Genomic DNA, 20,824 nt, shown 5'->3' with positions numbered 1-20,824 from the left:
TCCTGTTGCTAACTCTCATCCGTTTCCAATCAAGGTAACATTTCCCCATAACCACTCATATTTGCCAAAGCTGAGTGGAAACAAACAACATCACTTATATTGATAATCATGTGGTACATGGGTACACACATGGACACACACAAACTTATACATGCACATGATGGGCTTCTCCAGTTTCCATCAACCAAATCCACTCACAAGACTTTGGTCAACCTGGGGTTATCGTAGAAAATGCTTGCCCAAATTTCCTCACAGTGGGACACTACCTGAGACCCCATATTTAAGAACAAAGCTTCCTAACCACTCAGCCATGCTTGTATGTTTAAACTATCAAATTTTGAAATCAGAAAAAATATATATATCAACCGTTTAGCATTTAAACCAGCCATATCTGACCCAAATATTCTACTTGTTTTATGCTCAAACCTGCCAGATCTGGCCTCTTACACATACCCTACAATGTCATTCTAAAAATATATACAACCACATCATCAAAATTTCGAAGCTCCAAGGTTAATTCATGATTAATGCAAAACTGAATAAACAAGCACTAGATTTGACAGAGTAATCTGAATGCTAAAGGGTCAATTTACATCTGTTTTAAATAGAGAAGGGGTTCAGGGATGATAGCTAAAGGTTGAATTGAGAAATATATTTTCTACTGCAAATTTTAAGATATAAATATTAGGTTATGCAATCAATCTTGAGGCTTATTGAAACAGCAGACAATCACCTGAAACGGTGGCTTGCAAAACAACTCATTATCACAAAATTCTCTTGTTTAAGAAAAATACATTAAGGCATGCAATGATTAAAAAAAATGTATTTCTTTTTAACCAATATGTCCATCGACATATTGATTTTCATGCAGTTAATCCTTACCATTCAATCCATATGCAATCTACAACATTCAAAAGTTATGGATTAAAAAACCTCTCCACAGTAGTTTCTAAGTTCTAATGTCCTCAGTAGTGCTTTGTCTTAATTTGCAGAAGAATAAATAGAATAAATAAATAAATAAATAAAATATTCTTTTTTTGCGCAATAACTATTAACATCGTTGTTACCATTAACTACCAACAATTTCATCAAGTTTCAACTCTACTTTTTCAAGTGGACACGGATTGTTTTGTCGGAACATTTGTTCTTTTTTTACTTTGCAGCTTGATCAGTCTCCATTTACAGAAAAACATGATAAATATGTTTGTTCTGTTCTATTGAGTTCTGTTTATAATATCCTCTTTATATAAGAATGGGAACTCTCTTACATGAGCAAGTGTCCATTGTGGCTTGAGGAGACCATGTAACTGATCTTTTCTTTTATTTGTTTCAGTCACTGGACAGCAGTCAAGGTGGGGCAAGGCCCTAAAGGGTTTAGTCAAATAAATCAATCCCAATACATATTTTAAGTCTGGTACACATTCTATCAACTTCTTTTGCTGAACTGTTATATTATAGGGATGTAAACAAACACCTACTGTCAAGCAGTAGAGGGGTGACAAACACACACACAGCCACACGATAGGCTTCTGCAGTTTCCATCTACCAAATTCACTCATAAGGCATTAGTCAGTGTGGAGCCTTAGAAGAAGACCCTTATCCAAGTTGTTGCACAGTGGGACTGAACATGAAATGATATGGTTGCAAAGCGAGCTCCTTAACCACAAAGTCATGCCTGTGCCTCATGAGAAATATACGGAGAAATACCAATCATGAATGTAAATGGCATAATGATGGATTGAAAGTAGAAAATCATGGAAAATAAAGCAAGACGAAGTTAGATTGAAAATGATTAAGAAGAGAAGTAGTGAGTGATAGAATAAGAGGGGAAAGGTTAGTGGTAGTGTTGGTAATCAGTGGAAAGCAGAAACACTAGAAACATAGTGCACATCCAGCAAACCAAATCCGCAACACAAGTTTTAATATAGCCATATATTTGGGTTGAAATCAATAAGCTGAAAAGGAATAAGCTTTGCCACCAGGCGGGCTTGTTCTCAAGTCATTACATTTTTATTACATCTTCAGTGATGACCTAAGGGTCCACCAAGGGCCACAGGATATTCTATAATTAGTAGGTGACTATTCAGAATTGAAAGGGACTTATAAAAGGAAGATCGGTGTAGCTAATGTCACATAGTAACAACATATGCAATAGGAATAGTAATGTAGAGTATTTGATATTCATGCACCAGCATGGCCGCAGTTCTAAGCTGAAACTATAAAAAAAAAACGATTCAAGATTATCCAATGATAGGAATTAGTTGAGATTATTGATATAGTGACATTAAATTTACAAGTCAGGCGCAAGTGTGGCAAGACGTTTGCTCCCCAACTACATGGTTTCAGGTTTAGTCCCTTTACTTGGTACCTAGGGTAAGTGACTTCCATAGCCCCACATTGACCAAAGCCTTGTTAGTGAATTTGGGAGATGGAAACTAACAGAAACCTATTATCATCATCATTTAACATGTTTTCTATGCTGGCATGGGTTGGACAGTTTGACTGGAGCTGGTAAGGTCAGGGCCCACACCAGGCTCCATTGTCTGTTCTGGCATGGTTTCTACAGCTGGATGCCCCTCCTAATGCCAACCACTTTACAAAGTGTATTGAGTGCTTTTTATTTGACAACAGCACTGTTATCAATTCTGCTGTGATGGATGGTTCTTCTTGAGTACAACAAGGCATATTATATCTGGGTCCTTTGTCATACATATATAAGAGTGTGTGTGTGTGTGTGTGTTACAGTCCCCTTGCTTTGACGTGTCTAACCCATGCAAGCACGGAAGAGTGAACGTTAAACATCCTGAAAAATAAAAGTGACTGAAGCATGAAAAAATACTTAAGATTGTAAAGTTATTATCTTTGAACAGCTAATGGTGAACAAGAAAGTTCCTGATAAAATTTTAAAAAATAAAAAAAAATAAAAATAAAAAAATCAACATTATGATAATAATGTAAAGTCAAAGTAAATGCAGGTAAAGTAAATGAAAACATTCATTACAATAAGTTAAAATTTCTTATACTTACTTTACATGGGAATACTTTTACTCTAGTGGTTGATCCCCCCTACCCATCTTTCTACATACGCACCAGTTTTCTGATGGACAACTAACTGCAGCTGATAATTAGAGAATATTTACTTAGAGTTAAGAAGACATTCTGCAGCTGTGTTCTTGAAAGGAAGTAGAAGTCTTTTCCAATGTAAGGTAGCTGATTTCTCAAAGGGTTAGTGAGTAGGAGGGGTAACTTTAATCACGGCTACACCAACCAAAGTGCCTTCCTGTTTATTAAGTCACACTCTAGAATCTAATTTGGATCTCAGATTTGGTAACCAAACTTTATTAATGAATTATCTACCATTATATATTTATTAGAGACATTTGAACAATTTGTCATGACTGTGTGGCTAGGAAGCTCCCCTTGCGACCACATGGTCTCAAGTTCCATCCCACTGCATGACATCTTGAGTTTGTGTCTTGTACAAAACTGGTCTTGAATCATAGGGTTGTAAAGTAACATTCTTAACCACATGGCTATGCCTGCACATATATGTATACAATACATTTTAACATTTTCAATACTTCTCGTGAAATACACTGCCAGTGTCTTTTTAATTATGAAAATTATCAAAATTTTGGTGGGACTTGATAACATAACTAACTTTACTGTAACAAATAATTCTGTGGAATGAGAAAGCATTATTCAATCTTTGAGCATTCCATTTTCGTTTCTGTTATATTCTAAGTCAAAAAAGTCAGATTCAAATCAGTAATGCCAAATAAGCAGGGCCAAAATGTCACATACCCATTATAAATATCTATTTCTTTATTGCCAACAGGGGGCTAAACATAGAGGGGACAAACAAGGACAGAGAAAGGGTTTAAGTCAATTACATCGACCCCAGTGCGTAACCGGTACTTATTTAATCACCCCCAAAAGGATGAATGGCAAAGTCGACCTCGGCGGAATTTGAACTCAGAATATGACGGAAGACGAAATACCGCTAAGCATTTCGCCCTACGTGCTAACAATTCTGCCAGCTCGCTGCCATATAAATATCACCTTTAGAAAGAGGTTTTAGAGACATACCATTGCCATTTTATCTTAGAATGGGATGCTGTTGAATCATCAAATCCATGGTTACAAACAGAAAACATGTCTAACAAAGTAAAAGAATGCAAAAGCAGCCCCAAGGAATTAATTAAAAAAATAGCAATGTCTGTGAATTACCTTGTGAAAGAATAGGAAAATCCAAAAACTGTCCAATTTGGTAAATTTCCATAGCTTCATCAGCATGAGTGATATGTCCTCTTCCTGCTACCATAGCTTGCACTTCACTAAGACTACATGTACTGGTACTTCCACGGACTATTAAAGATAGATCTACAGTGTCCATATAGATTGCATGCAATAACACTCGAGCATACCTCCTTGGAATGACCGATTCATCAAGCACTATGCGGGTAGGGGTCTGCAATGTCCGTTCAGTGATCTCTTCACCTGATCGTGCACGCCGCAATAGAAGGTTACGGAAGAAAGGAGATCGTGCAGCAAGAATTGCTTTGTGGCATTTAAGTTCGTGCTTTCTTGATGAATGATCTGCAGAACTAGAAGCTTCAGAACTTAAATTTTCCTGGCTTTCGGAACCAGTTGTAAATACCAAAGTAGCATCACTGTAGTTACCAGTGTCCAACATCATTCGCAAGTCCTGCTCCAGAGGGTTTGGCATTCCAAACTCATCTGTAAGCCGCATAATAATTTCATCATTCTCTAACTGAGAACCTTCAAGAATAAATTCTTCGGTGTATAGATATCGTAAAAGAGCAGAGAAGAGAGGGACATCAACACCAGGAGTCTTTAATTTGATCGGTACTTGTGCTCCATATTCCTGGAATTGGTTCAATAAATCATGAAAAAATGGACTACGGGCAACAAGAAGGGCTCGATGAGCTGGAAAACACGCACCTCGATATATCAAATCAACGTCTGTACAGTATTTGTAATCAAAAAGGTTTGAGAGATCTTGACGAATGGAGTTGGCCAATGGTCGGGCCAAGTTTGCAGCAATGGCAAGTTCCTTAAGAATAGCAGCCGCTTCATATTCCTCCACTAAGCAGCTGAGATCCCGAATAGACCAGCTGCAAGTTAATTCCCGCAAAGCTTTAGAGTAATCAACCGCTCGACTGTGACGCCGGACCCTGATCAACTTTTTCCTTAGTGTGGCAAACTTGGATGCTTTCTTTTTCTTCTCTCGTGCCACCACATCTCCATCATTGATCACATATCCATGGGACATGCGAGTCAATGTGGATGATCGAGAAGATGGCTGCAATCGATCGGCTGAAACATTTGCACCCATGATCACCTTTTCAGTTCCATAGCAAGGGATTTCTGAAAATGGAAAATAAAAGAAAAAAAATGGTATTAGGAATAATAGAAATATCAGAATAAATTTCATTTATAAATGTTAACAACCAAAACTTTTAATTTCAAAAAAAACAAAAGACAAAACATAAATTTATATATATATATGTGTGTATACACACATATATATATATATATATATATATATATATATATATATATATATATATATATATAGTGGTTAGGCTGTTGCACTCACGATTGCTATCGATTTTAGAAGCTTTGTTCTTACCAGCAAGGATTGTATGTTGTTTACATTATACCAATTTTCAAGTTGTAAGCAAATTAGTCGTGGATTTAGAGAATCTTCAATCTCAGAATTAGCTTGAAGCTCAAGAATTGCCATGCAGAATTACATATCCTACAAATAACTGCAAGTGAGCAAAGATTCGTACCAACCCAAGAAAACATTCGTCCTCATCTGACTGGGTTATTGGTTCATAGTCGATTCTACTCCGGAGCCAAGCTTCAAAGTGAACTGGAAAGGAGCCAACACACTTAAAAACCCTCCAAATTGTTTCTATAGAAAGACTCACTTCAAGACACTTTCTTCTATCCGCAATGCTACAGCCATTCACATCACAAGTTCAGACAAGTCATCTTTCTTGTATACATCTATTAACTATTAATTCCAAATTCCCAGTTCTTACTGAAATCCTCTTTCTCCGGTAAGTGCAAGACTTCTGGCTATAATCCCAATGCCACGTTGTTCTACAGAACCACACTTTTTAAATGTGTTATGTGTATTACTCGTTGAAAAGATAGTTTAAAATGTATTTACTGAAACATAATCAGTTTGATGATGATGATGATAGTAAAAGAGAAAAAAAGCCTCCAGTTTTGAAAAAAGGTGATAATATAGTATTAATACATATTAAGAAAGACTGATTAATAACTTGACAAGAATTTTGTTTGCATACAAAATAGCAGAAATAGCAGACTCTACCCCCCCCCCCCCCCCACAGCAGTTAATGCAACGAAGGAGAACAGTTATTTTTGTTTGATGTGTCTGACATTAAAAATACAGCAAATGAAAATGTTTACTTAAAGCTTTCTGTTATACTGTTTGACACTAAGTAATTCCCGCCACATTAAGAGATGTCAAGAGGTGAGTTCTTTAATCTGATCAGACTAAGAGGAGCCTATCTGCAGTTGAAAGTAGGAGGCTCTGTCTGTCTAAAGCATTAATATTGCCAAGAAAGTTTGTAAAAGACAGACATGCTCCAAGTCTTGTCGAGAAGCTCAAAAATAGCATTATGGTTTCAGTTTTTCTTTTATGTTTGCAAAACAAAAATATTTAAAGAAATATTTTAATTTCCAGAAAAACACTTTAGTCAATAAATTAAAATCTTGACTGAAGAGGAAAATAAGGATAAGAATACATTTCAATTCACTTTTTCACTTTTCTCTCAATAATCAACAATTCAGGTAATATATAAAACAATTTAACAGGTATGGTTGTGCAGTTAAGAAGCTCAGTTTTTAACTACATAGTTTTGGGTTCAGTCCCACTGCACAGCACGATGATGATGATGATATGTGTGTGTGTGTGTGTGTGTGTGTGTGTGTGTGTGTGTGTGTGTGTGTGTGTGTGTGTGTGTGTGTCTATATGTATATGTTTGTGTGTCTGTCCCTACCATCATCGCTTGACAACCGATGTTGGTGTGGTTAACCTCCCAGTAAGTTAGCAGTTTGGCAAAAGAGACTGATAGAATAAGTACTAGGCTTACAAAGAATAAGTCCTCGGGTCGATTTGTTCAACTGAAGAGGTGGTGCTCCAGCATGGCCACAGTCAAGTGACTGAAACAAATAAAAGAATAAATAGATACCCTTCCTAATACAAATACTAACTGTGAAGTAGCATCCATTGACAACTTGACCGGCTGAAATAAGCAGAGTAACATGACTAACAAATTGGCTGTAACAAGATTTGCCCTTGTGACCTTGTGGACGGTCACATGTTAAATATATAATCATCTAGATGTGCACCATTAAGTTTACTCAAATAGAAAGACATGTTTTTCTATTAAAGGTTATAGGAAAGGGGATGCAGTATTTATTTAAATATTTTTACATTTAAGCATGAAAGAAACTATCTGAGATTCAACAGAAAAATAAAAACATTGACTGAAGTACTTAAATTATATCAGAGACAAACAGCTTTTCAATTAGAAGAGATCAAGAGGAATAGATGTAGAAGTTTAGAAACATGGTTGTAGATATGTGTAGACATGTGAACACTACACAGAATTAATTAGAGTAGGAGAGATGTATTGACGAAGCAGAAATGGAGGAAAAGAGAACTTCCAGAAAATATATGCTTTAAGCTAAAACAAAAAAAAAAAGAAAAATTGTAATGGTTATGAAGACCAGTGATGGAAATCATCCAATGTTGATATTGAGAATATATCGATATTAGTTTTAGTCAAATAACCACAAATAACTGACACACAAGCGAACGGAGAATTCTCAATGAATAGCGCAAATATTTAAAACTGAACAAAAATGCAGAAAATTAATTTTAATTAGGATAGTAACCATATGTAGAGTGGTTTTGAAAATGATTATATTATTCACAATGAGAATGAAAAATTGTATCCTATTCCCAGAAACTAATTTTTCAATTGTAATATCTTTCTCTGTATACTTGGAAAACGAAAGGACATGTACACACACAAACCAGCAGATAAAATCAGCAAATGGCATTTCTTGGCACAAACTCAAGAGTTTCTGATAACAGGATATATTTATTCTTCAACTTTGCCATAAGTAATAGCTATTATATCATCTTCAGTATAGATTTCAACAGGTATAGACGTAATTGCTATCATTAAGTTTTCTTTACATACTGCCATTTAGAAGGTTATACCATCATCATTTCAATGTCCTCTCTCACCCCAGGCTTGTATAGATTGGACAAGTCCCAAAGCACCTCAACCACTTTACAGCATAGACTGGGTGTATTTTATCAGACCACAGGCACTGGTGAGGTTAACCACAGCAGGACTAAATAGTCCCATTTACTCTATTGGTTTTCACTATGAATTATTGCCCTCTTGGAAAGATTGCTTTAGATGTTGCCTGTAGGGTCCATGTCCCCTTCATTTACTCTTATTCTTTTGTTTCACTCATTTGAATGCAGCCATGCTGGAGCACCGTCGTGGCTTAGTGATTATGGTGTTGCATTTATGATCACAAAAGTGTGGTTTCAATTCTCAGGTCAGGTGATGTGTTGTGTTCTTAAGTAAAACACTTCATTTCTTGTTGCTCCAATCCAATCCACTGTAAATGAATAATCCTGCGATGGATCGGCACCCCATTCAAGAAGAGTGTTGTGATCTTAGTCATTTATATACCATGGAGACCGAGTAACCAGCTCCATGAGGCCTAGGACCTACATCAGTGCTTTAATTTACTTACGATTACACTCAAATGTTGTTTGTCTTATCTTTATTCTTTCACATGTTCACATAAATTCTATTTTTGTTGGTATATATTTTATTCATTATATCAAAGACTAGATTTCATACTATTCTAGATGTTAACCATCAAACATCTATTAGCACTATGTGGTTCAAATCCCGTTAGATTGACTTAGATTTTCATCCTTTCAGAAATGATTAAAAAAAAAAATTAAGTTGGTAATGAAAATCTAGATTATATTTGTCATGGTGAATTTTAGGTTATTCTTAAATTTTTAATTAAGATAAGAGATTGTAATTAAAACTGACTAGAGTTATTAAAAAATGATTACAGTAACTGTGACAAAATACCACAATGAAGAAATTAATTCAACAGAACAAATGTTTTTACATTTCATACATTTAAACCAGGCCTCCTACACTGTAACAATATATTTCTAATGAAAATTTTCAATGTTAATTATAATCAAAATTATAAATAAGATTGTTATGAAAACAAGTGAATATATTATTATATGCTTATCAAATCAGGTCCCCAAAAAGTGGGGAAATGTAATTCTTTATTATTGGTACACATGCGGTTGATTAAGCAAGATTATAAAGGGAGCTGACAATGGAATATAAATGAGAGGGAGAAAAATCACTGCAATGCTCCTAGCTGAAACAATAGAAATGACCCCACTATAATTTGATTCATATGAAGAGAAAGTACCAATCTTGTAGTTCAAAAGCAGAACTGTTTCTGTAGTAGAAGCAATATAGTAATAATATCAGTTAAATGCAGGCTGCCAAACTCAATATGATGAGCTGAAAATAATATTTAATCACCTGAAATAATAACCATAATGAGAGGTAAATTTGTTGTTAATCAAAATTCTTCTCCCAAGGGGCAAGAAAAACATTAACCCTCCAGCGGTTAAGCCTGCCATATCCTGCCTAAATAATCTTGGTTTATATTCAAATCAGCCACATACAGCCTTTCACACCTGGCCTACAATGTCATTGCAAAAGCAAACAACCACATCGTTGAAATATTGTAGCTTTGAGAAAATGCAAGATTAATTCAAGACAATGTGAATAAGTAAACATTACATTTGAAAGAGTAATCTGAATGCTAGACAATTAATATATCACTTTTGAGCAATAATTGTATGAAAAGAAAACAGCAAAAGAAGTGCTATATTTTAAAAGTGTTCTGGGGGTACTTGAATTTACGTGAGTTAATGCAGCAAAAAACTAAAGATCCAAAGAGGTAACAATCAAACTATTACTTTAAGTGGTTTGTAAGGTACTTGAGTCCCTTTGACCTGAAGTCATTAAGTTCATTAGGGCATTTTTGATGAAGAATTCCTAAGGCTAAAACAGTTAATAATGTCCTTGGGAATTTTTATACACAGATGACACTGTACGAAATCTGAAGAGACTTTTCTCAATGCCTTATAAAAGTAACAATTATAATTAGCAACTAATTGTACAATCAAGAAATTATAGAAGAAATTGCTTTTGCTTAATATGTTTATAGACAGAAAGACACAACTATAAGCTGGGAAAGATTTCAGTTGAAACCATTAGCTACATAATTACACACTAATAGTAAATAGATTTATTGTTAGATACCTAATGACCAGAGAGAAATTAACTTGACAAACAAAATGTGGAAGGTCTTTCAGGTTAATTATTTACAATTAGAAAATCCAGCCCATCTACTCCTGACACAATTTCCTTTTAATTTTCTATTGTAAGCACAGGTATGGTTAAGAAGCCTGCTTAGAAACCATATGGTTTTGAGTTCAGTCCCACTGTGCAGCAACTTGAGCAAGTGTGTTCTGTTAAAGCCTCAGGTTAACCAATACATTGTGAGTGAATTTGGTAGACAGAAACTGTATGAGAGAGAGAGAGAATGCCTTTGTTCCCCACCGCTCTGCTTGACAACCTTTGTTGGTTTGTTTACATCCCCATAACTTAGTGATTTGGGAAAAGAAACTAATAGAATAGGTACCAGACATAAAAGAAAAAATTAAGTACTGGTGTCAATTTGTTGGACTAAACTCTTTGAAGTTGTGATCCAGCATGGCTGCAGTCCAATGACTGAAACAAGTAAAAGATAAACTAAAAATATTAGTCAACTTCATTAATTAAATACAATGCTCTAGCAATTAGTTACAACTTTGGATCAAAGAAAACCCATTTTGTGTTGTTTGCTTGTTTTTTTTTAATCCTCAATGTTGACTTGTGGTTCAGTTACTTCATGTTTAAGAATACATTAGAATGGCTGTAAATGTCGCCATAGAATAAACTGTTCAAGCAAAACTGGGTTTTCTACAAACAAGATAAGAAATTATTTTGATAGTCTGCTCTAGTTACACAGTTGCTGGAAACATAATACGGGACTTCTTTTAAATGTAATTCAAATGTTTGAGATTAATGTAATTCACCTTATCGCTGGTGATTAGAGATAAAGCCATTCTTAGCTTTATTTGCAGTGGAAAATGTGTTTCGCTATAGTTTAATCTATTTGAGGAATAAACATGAGAAAGTGAATATGAATAAAGATGAAAATTCTGTTGTAGGTTGTGGTTATACATAGAAAATTAATGAAGCATAGTAATGACTAATTTCTTGCTGTGTCAAAGAGGGCAGGGGTAGATATGTTTCATTATTGCCGTTTTTAGTAGATACTAAAACCCACCGCAAGACATTGTTGCTGGATACAAGTAAATACTTGCATATAGTATTAACAAACTGGAACAAACTAACTTGAGTAACATCATATTAAAATATCAGTTTACCAAATGAAGTTACAATTGATCAAATGGTGGAGAAAGACAGAGTTTCTTCTGACAAATGCTTTACAGAAACAAATACAAAATTTTTTTTTTTTTAAAGTTTAACTCTTTAGCATTTAAACCAACCATATCCAGCCCAAATATTCTGTGTTTTGTTCAAACTCACTAGATCTGGCCTATCATACCTAACCTAAAATGTCATTCTATAAATAAACCAAAAAAAGCACTTGTCGAGCATTGGGCCTCTCAGAGGCAATGTGGCTGATGCCAGTGTCGTGTAACTGGCACCCATGCCGGCGGTACGTAAAAAGCACCTTTCTTGTGTTGGGCCTCACGGAGGCAATGACAAATGACAGAGATCTTTGGCAATATGTCATGCTTGAGAAGAAGACCCATCAAGCCAAGTGAAATTGTAGTCGTGGCAGATACTGCTGTAATGTGCCTATTACACTCTTGGAGTGGTTGGCATTAGGAAGGGTATCTAGCTATAAAAGCCATGCCAAATCAGACTGGAGTCTGGTGCAGCTCCTCAGCTTGTCAGCCCTGGTCAAACCATGCAGCCCATGCCAGCATGGACAACCGATGTCGAACGATGATGAGGATGATAAACAATCACATCATCAAAATCTAATCTACAAGATAATGCATGAATAATTATTCAAAACAATGTGAATAAAACAGTATTACATTTGATAGAGCAAACTGAATGCTAAAGGGCTAAGCAATCACAACAAAACTAAATTAGTACAAAAATAAAAACTAAACTGAAAGCAAACAAATAAGGCTTTCATTTTGGAATTTGACAAGTTCCTAATGCCTAAACATAATAGTGGTTGTTACACCAGTTTTAAACTAACTCATTATTTGTTTTCACTTACGAATCTGATCCTTAATAATACTAAATTGGAGTTGTGTCAGCTGTAACTTTGTCATCAGGTAGGCTAAGCATTTAGCACCTGCTGGGTTGCTTTGGATAACCCATTTTTGAGAAGCATGAGACATAGCTCACTATCAGACAGGCTACACTACTAAAAAAACAAGTAATGCCATGCAGAAAGCCCCTTAGGCTAGAAGTTGTTGCTCATCTTACCAACAATCAGGATGACTCAAAAGGCAAAAAGTTCTCTCCAATACACAGGGAAACAAATCATCTCTTTAGATTGATTATTAATCAGCTTTCCAATTCATATTCTGGTCATGTCACTTTGCAATGTATTGGGTTGTTTCGGAAATAATGGCCGCTCTAAGTGTTGTGTTTTGAAATGCAATTTTATCATAATATTTTGATTATATTTTAGGTGAATTTCGACATACTTAATAACTGATGTATGCTCTTTAATAATTTTCTACTTATTTCGGAGTGAAAACATTCTTGGATGGTTTGACAGGATTCACTGAGCAACGAGCTTCAATGTCAGCTTTGGCATGGTTTCTACAACTGGACATCCTTAACACCAACCACTTTACAGCATGTACTGGGTGCTTCTTTTGTGCCACCACCACTAGAGAGGTTGCCAAGCAAATTGCAAGAGAGAAAAAATAATAAAATAGAAAAAGGTCAAAATAAAACAAAACATTATAAACTCCGTGACTTAATGACACCTCTCACCTAAAGTAATACGGAATGTAAGTTTAAAAAATACAAACAAAGAAAAATATATGGGAAACTTCAGGAATTTGATAACACAGAGAAGGGATATTAATTAAAACTTATAAAATAAGTTTTTACTATTACATTGCCCCATTAACAAAATATATTATCTATTCATAAAACCCAGCTTGAGTAACAAGATTTCAAAGAAGAAATATGACTAAACTTTGTGGCTAATTGTATGAAATTCTCAAAAATGCTTTAGCTTCAATTACTCTATATATAGATTATGAAAGACTGCATTGAAAGAGATTTCAATAAAACTTTGAATGCAAGTAAAAAAAAGAATGAATAAAATAAATGAATGAATGAATAAAGACCAGGCCAAAGAGAGCAAAATTGATAGTCACCACAGTGAATAAAGGACAGGCAGCCCTGTTTCTTAACCTAGATTTACAAAAAAAGAATCTTATGCAGAGATATATTTTTTCAACATACGATAAAAAGGAATGAGCTGGTATTTTAAATATTTCATATGGAATTAAGAATGCTTTAAAGATTAGAGAAAATCCATGTGAAGATATGCACATGACTACCTAAGAATAAAGAGATAGGATGTTAAAGGGGGAAAAACATAGTACTTATTGAACCTACACATGGTTAATGTTCAAGCAAACAAACCAATAGAGTTCCAGTTGCTTATTGATTTTTGGTCCCATAACATTCTTATAAATTTATGCACACATTGTCTCAGACATCTCGTGTCTCATTCTTATCATGGCATCAGATAATTTGAAGTATTGGAAAAGTGGACGAGAAACAAGAATAACTAAAATAAATAGTACATATTGTAGTGAAACAGTAGAATCTGAAGTAATTAGTGGTGTTTCATATTGGCAAATTGTAGATGAATATCCCAGGACAACTGCAAAAAGAAGAATCTTTATAATTTCCTGTTTCTGATGTTAACATTGGTACTACATTTCGTAATTAAAAACAAAAACTATTGTTAATCAATTTATTAAGCTAGAAGTATTTTTTAAAATATACATTTCTATATAGTAAATCATCATCATCATCATCATCATCATTTAGCATCTGTTTTCCATACTGGAATGGGTTAAATGGTTTGACTGCAACTGGGAAGCTGTAGAGCTGCATTAAGTTCCAATCTGATTTGGTATGGTTTCTACGACTGGATGCCCTTCCTAATGCCAACCACTCCAAGAATGCAGTGGGTGCTTTTTACATGTCACCAGCACACACACACACACACACACATGCACGTAATGACATGCTTTTCTAGGACTATTCCTTCCCTTCTCTCCTGACTTTTCCCTCTTTCCAACAACAAGCCATGCTTGAAATGTCACACACACTCTTTTTTTCCACCTTAAACTTCACCTGAGCATCAACAGACATTGTATAAAATGTTATAAAATAAAAACAAAAGAAATTAACCTTTTGTCTGTCTTATGTATCACATGTGATACACAAGATGTATTTCCCTGACATTCATGCATCATATTCTCAATTGTTTTTCTCTCATCGGAATAACTTGGAACTTATGAAAGGAAACAGAGTATATGAAACAAGAGTTAACTAAAAACCTGAAAACAACCATGGATGTTTGGGACAAACTTATTAGACAGGCAAAGGTTTAAAGTTAGACTGGATTTCAAGCTATAACTGCAAGTTTCAGTCCAATATAAGCACTTATTATTATTCTCTTTCTGTTCACACATTCACATTTAATGTATAAAAATGCATTCTTTTTTTGTTTGTTTAAAGAATATTAATCTGACTTTAAAGATTTATTTCTAAAAGATACACAGGTCATCATTTGGTGTGAACAGACAAAATGTCTCAAGTCAAATTGACAACATTCAACATGCTGCCAAGATAAAATGCTGGCAGTTTTTATTTTGTAAACATTTTGTTTTTAATATTTAGTTTTAAAACTTAAGCAATTTATTAAATTGGAGAAGGTTGTCAAAAATTTGTATTTGGTAGAGGGAAGAAAAAAAAACTTTTTCAATTTTGTTTGACTATAGCCATATATTATAAAAAATAAAGAGAAGACTACCAAAAATGATGTTTTTAAATTAAAGCAATTTATTAAAATGTATCAAAAAACTGGGTTACTGACTTCAAGAAAAATCTGGAGCTGGTCAAGTTGGAAATATCTTTTTAATATGATCATATAATCTTTTAAATAACACCACAACAATTCCACAATCCCCACTTTGCTGTCAGAACATTTTTCACATCTTCAATAAACACCATTTTCCTTCATTTTTTTTTCTCTCAACAACATCAACTTATACTTTAAACAAAAGTCCCGTTGTCCTTGTTACTACTTACAAATTCCATTTAAAAGAAGTGGGAAGGCACTGAATAGCATATTTAACAATGTTCTACATTCTAAACTAAAGTAAACTTCACAATTCTGAAATAATAAAACAGTGGAATTGTGTTTTATGCTACGAGGAAGAAGAGGGGTCTTATGCTTCAAACACTTGGTCTTTCTTTAGCTTTCATCTTTTTACTGGTTTCAATCTTCAGACTCTGGCCAAGCTGGGGCAGCATCTTGTAGATTTAGTATTCATTTTCTGAGCCTGATACTTATTCTATTGGCCTCTTTTGCCAAACAGGGAAGTAAACAACGAACTACCGCAAAGCATTTCGCCCGGTGTGCTAACGTTTCTGCCAGCTCGCCGCCTTCTTTCAGTTTCTGTTTAGCAGATCCATACACGAAGCATTGGCTGACCCAGGGCTATAGCAGAAGCCAAGTGCTCAAGGTGCTGCACAGTGCAACTGAGCCCAAGACCACACAACTGAGAAGTGAGTTTTTTAACCACACAACCACACCTGCACCTACACACACACCTGGAATTTTATTTAAAATTTTTACTTTTGTAAAACTCTGCTAGCCAATGTTTATTTAAGCAACATATTTAACTGTTTTACCATGCGCTTAGCTGTTTGGTAAGGTAAGTCAGTTAGCTGTTTTACAGTCATTGCTAAAATGTTTAGTTAAGCAAATTTCAAACATTTGCTTGGATTGTAGGAACATGTTTTTAAGGTGACCTCCTAATATCAATACTTCATCACAAAGCAGGAAAGAACATTATCAAAATAATTATGTACATATGATTAAAGGTAAGGAGGAACAGAATTACTAGCTTTAAGCCGAAAAGATTTCAAGAAATCAGAAGTTCAGAACTAAATAATTCCTATACCAAGAAAAAGAAATCAAGACCAAAAAGATTATGAAAACAGATGGAAAAAAAAAAAAATCATTAAATTTCTAAGGTATACTCTTATGGTTAGCTGATATCTTCTTCAGATTGATCTCTTACCTTATGTAATAGCATTTATCTGCTTTGGATGTTAAGAATTTCATAAACTGGAAGCAGTACTTTCTAAGGAGCTTTCTATTTCCTTTACAAATCGCTTAAGTTCCTTCTTCCTGCTAATCCCAAAAAGTATTCATTTTAATGAATGAAGTGGCTTTAGGGTTAGAAGTTTGCTTCCCAACTACATGGTTTCAAGTTTAGTCCCCACTGTGGGGTAGAAACCCATCGTGTGTGTGTGTGTGTGTGTGTGTGTTAGTTATTGTCTCCTTGACACTATGTGACAGCTGTAAACAAGGGTCACTGTCCTTCATTTCAGATCTTCTGTGAAAACATGTCTGGCTATGGGAAAAGATTAACTTACTTGAAAATAAATATGGGTTGGTGCCAGAAAGGGCATCTGGTTATTGAAAATTTGCCATGCAAGCAAGGAAAAGTAACATTATGATGATGATGATGATGATGATGATGAAGATAAGAAGTTCATTTCCTAATAAAAAATGCAATTCATAAATTGTCACTTAAACATGAAAAATAAAGTTCAGGAGAAAATTTTTCAAAGAACATTGGAATTCAGCCAACAGTACGACAGAGAAATAGTCGATAATTTTTTTCTTCATTTTTTTGTTCATAGCACTGAAAGCATATTCTAAATTAAAAGGCATAAATTATGTTTCAATAAAAATTACTTTACACCAAGAAATGTAAATTAAAAAAAACAGTTTCATTGAAACACTTTTTTTCATCTAAGGCTAAAAGCATCTCCCTTCAACTGACTTGTGCAGATCAGTTTTAAAAGTCTTGAATCTGATTTTCTTATCTAGTCTCAACAACTCGGTTTGAAATTTTCTTTCGTTTTAGGAATCAGCTGTGAAGGTGAGTGGCCTAGTCATTATAAGGTGCTGCATTCGTGATCATAAAAGCATAGTTTCGATTCCCAGTTCGGGCAGTGCAATGCTTCATTTAACATAGCTCCACTTCACTCGACTGAAAATGTGTTTCAGCAATAGATGGGGAGTTGATCCTGTGATGAAACATCATCCTGTTCAGTGGTGCCTGTTGTAATCTCAATCCCTTATATGTCATGTAAACCAGGCTAAGCTTCATCCTTATTTAGTGCTTGGACTTAAGATATACCTAAGAAGTTAGTAAACGGTAAACTAAGATAGAATGATAAATATACACTTACATTTTTAAACAGTATTTATACAAATTACAACCAGATTCAGCAACCAGAACTTCATGCAACATTCAACACTATGAATTTCTAATCAGAATTGATAAAACAAGACACTGTTTATAGTAAAGCTCTTCAATATTGAAATCATTTTAAATCTGGAGAGACAAAAAAAAAAAAGAAAGAAAAAAAAAGGTATATTCATTCAAATAAGCTAGTTCTGTTTGATTTTGATACAACAAATAAAATCAATAGCCACTAACTAACAGCAGCCGGAATTTTGAAGTCATTACTAGTTGTACCTAGGTGAAAGGATGGGGGATAAAAGAGTCGAGAATGAGTAAAGTGAGAAACTGTTGGCATTAATCATCTCAGAATGAGACAATTTGGTGCAGCTCTTTGGACACACATGATTTGGAACAGCTGACTGGACAGTCAGCCGGGTTTTGGCAACAGAACCAAACGCAGTCATACACATATATGCGCGTGTGTGTGATCAGAAACATGTAGAGAAAAACTAGCAAAGAGAGAGAGAGAGACAGACAGAGACATTACAAGATATATTAATTGAACACAACTGACTTAAACACATTCCGTCTTATGCAGATAAAGAGAAACACACTCACAACGAGAAAGAGAGAGAGAGAGAGAGAGAGAGAGAGAAAGAGAGAGAGAATGAGAGAAACATTAAAACGCCTGATGTCAAATAAGTTGGTGTGGAATCAATGATGACAAAACAGCTGTTCCAAAACATCTTCTACTCTAATAATTAACTACATCCTGTTTGTACACATAGATACGTGACTCAAATCTCAACGAGACCTATGCAACACACATCATCTTTCTTTTACTTGCTTTTTCTTTTTTTTTTTGTTTCAGTCATTTGACTGCGGCCATGCTGGAGCACCACCTTTAGTCGAACAAATCGACCCCAGGACCTATTTTCTTTGTAAGCCTAGTACTTATTCTATCGGTCTCTTTTGCCAAACCACTAAGTTACACACCAACATCAATTGTCAAGCGATGGTGGGGGAACAAACACAGACACACACACACACATATATATATACGACAGGCTTCTTTCAGTTTCCGTCTACCAAATCTACTCACAAGGCTTTGGTCGGCCAGAGGCTATAGTAGAAGACACTTGCCCAAGGTGCCATGCAATGGGACTGAACTCGGAACCATGTGGTTGATAAGCAAACTACTTACCACACAGCCACTCCTGTGCCTGTTTATGATCAGTTAATTAATGAAGTCAGTTTTGGCAAGAGATGCTGAAACCTTGCATGGGTAACACATTGTTGGAGATCAAACCCAGTGATAGGTTAATGTCCCACCCATCCAAGGGAAAAAATATTTCTTATGCACCTAAAACTTATAGACTTGGAATAAAAGCTAATTCTATGAATTCCTCTGCTTATCATAAAATATATCTTCTATGTTTTGCTTGTTGCAGTCTTTGGAATGCGGCCATGCTGGAGCACCACTTTGAAAAGTTTAGTCAAACAAATGGAACCCAGTTCTTATTTTTAAGCCTGGTGCTTATTCTGTTTCCCTTTTTTGCTGAACTACTAAGTTATGGGGAGATAAAGAAACCAACACTGGTGGTTAAGTGGTAGTGAGGGACAAAGGCACACACACACATATAGATATACACATGATAGGTTTTCTCTTTCTCACACACACACAGAGTTTTTGTCTATCAAATCCACTCACAAGGCTTTAGTGAGCCCTGGACAATAGTGAAAACACTTGCCCAAGATGTCATGCAGTGGAACTGAACCAAAAGACCACATGGTTGGGAAACAAACTTCTTACCAGACAGCCGCGCCTGAGCCTATAAAACTATGATCTCATGAGACAGATTACATATGAAGATTTTTTTTTTTGATGACTTCAGCTGAATTTTTGATAAAGCTATGCCATGTATTTTAATTATAAATTAAATTTGAAGAAAAGTACAAAAAACAAAAAAAGGACAAGTAATAATATGTCAAATACTTTCTAAATATAAAATCTACTTCCCACCAAAAAAATAAACATGAACACTGCTCCTCAGTAACATGCAAATTATTTTATCAGATAAACTGCAAAAATAGTTTCATATGAAATGCCTCCAATAAATATCTCTAAATGTTTATATGTTCTTGCTGAGTAAGGAAATATTCTTGTACTATGAACTGAGATGTGCGATTAAAGCCTAACAAAGAATTTGATGAGTGCCTCAAATGCTGGCCTCACACCATCTAATGTATAATTTTGCAAAATTTTGCACATTAACTTAATGATTATTTTAACAGTTCTTCAGCAAGTACAGTGAAGGCTATGTTTTTGCCTATGTGGTTCTGACTGAACTCAAAATATGTCTGGAGTTGTCTCCTGTGCTTGCTGGAAGAATTAAAATAATATGAAACATTGACTAAAATTTGTTTATTCCTCAACTGTATATTTATTTTAAATTAGTTTTTTAATGAGTCACACATTAAATATGCTAACACTAACATACTGAAATGCTGATGTTTCGGCATGTGATGGGCCATTACAAATTAGCATCAACAGATGCACAGGGATGGCTGTGTGGTTAAGAAGCTCATTTCCTAACCATGTGATTCCAGGTTCAGTCCTACTGTCTGGCAACTTGGGGCAAGTGTCTTCTACTTAACTTTTTCAGTATCAATGGGTACTTTATAAATGTGCTAATATGATCATTAATTATTGTTGATGATCATTAATTACTTGCATTAATATGCAAGTAGTTTCAAAATATCAGCTTAAAGTGTATGCAGCAAGAAATGTTAAAATTACATTGTAATCAGAAATATAAACTTATAGAGCTTTTCTTGACTCTTAAACAGCTCAAATTAAATTTAAAATAATACCTTCACAGAGTAACAGTTAGCTACAATTTGCAAGTATAAATTTCAGGCAGGATGCAACCAAGAGAAATTGGTGGTCCCAGAAAATCAGACACATATTTCCAACAGTTACATTATGTGAGCCTGTAGAATTAAGCATCCTTCACAAAAGGAATGAAATACCCTATTTACTTATGTATGGTGACTGCA

At 34.8% G+C, this 20,824-nt stretch overlaps 1 protein-coding gene across 9 annotated transcripts in view; it reads right to left on the bottom strand.

The window, feature by feature from the left end:
• The window catches only part of LOC106877185 (BTB/POZ domain-containing protein 7), a 65,365-nt gene that overhangs the window by 22,493 nt on the left and 22,048 nt on the right, over positions 1-20,824 (bottom strand). For 5 of the 9 annotated variants that reach the window (XM_089359261.1, XM_089359266.1, XM_089359268.1 and 2 more), the window contains exon 2: positions 4,231-5,391. In XM_089359261.1, coding sequence (XP_089215387.1) covers positions 4,231-5,359 — 1,129 coding nt within the window. In that variant the 5' untranslated portion in view covers positions 5,360-5,391. Of the gene's footprint in view, positions 1-4,230; positions 5,392-7,154; positions 7,225-17,768; positions 17,909-20,824 lie in introns of those variants that run through there. The other 4 variants (XM_089359267.1, XM_089359264.1, XM_089359265.1 and 1 more) reach the window with 3 other exon arrangements.

Source organism: Octopus bimaculoides, chromosome 11, assembly GCF_046866305.1.
Source record: "Octopus bimaculoides isolate indiv1 chromosome 11, ASM4686630v1, whole genome shotgun sequence".
NCBI classification, from domain to species: Eukaryota; Metazoa; Mollusca; class Cephalopoda; order Octopoda; family Octopodidae; genus Octopus; species Octopus bimaculoides.
Note: the sequence above shows the minus strand (reverse complement) of the source record. Positions and strands in the feature narration are given on the sequence as shown.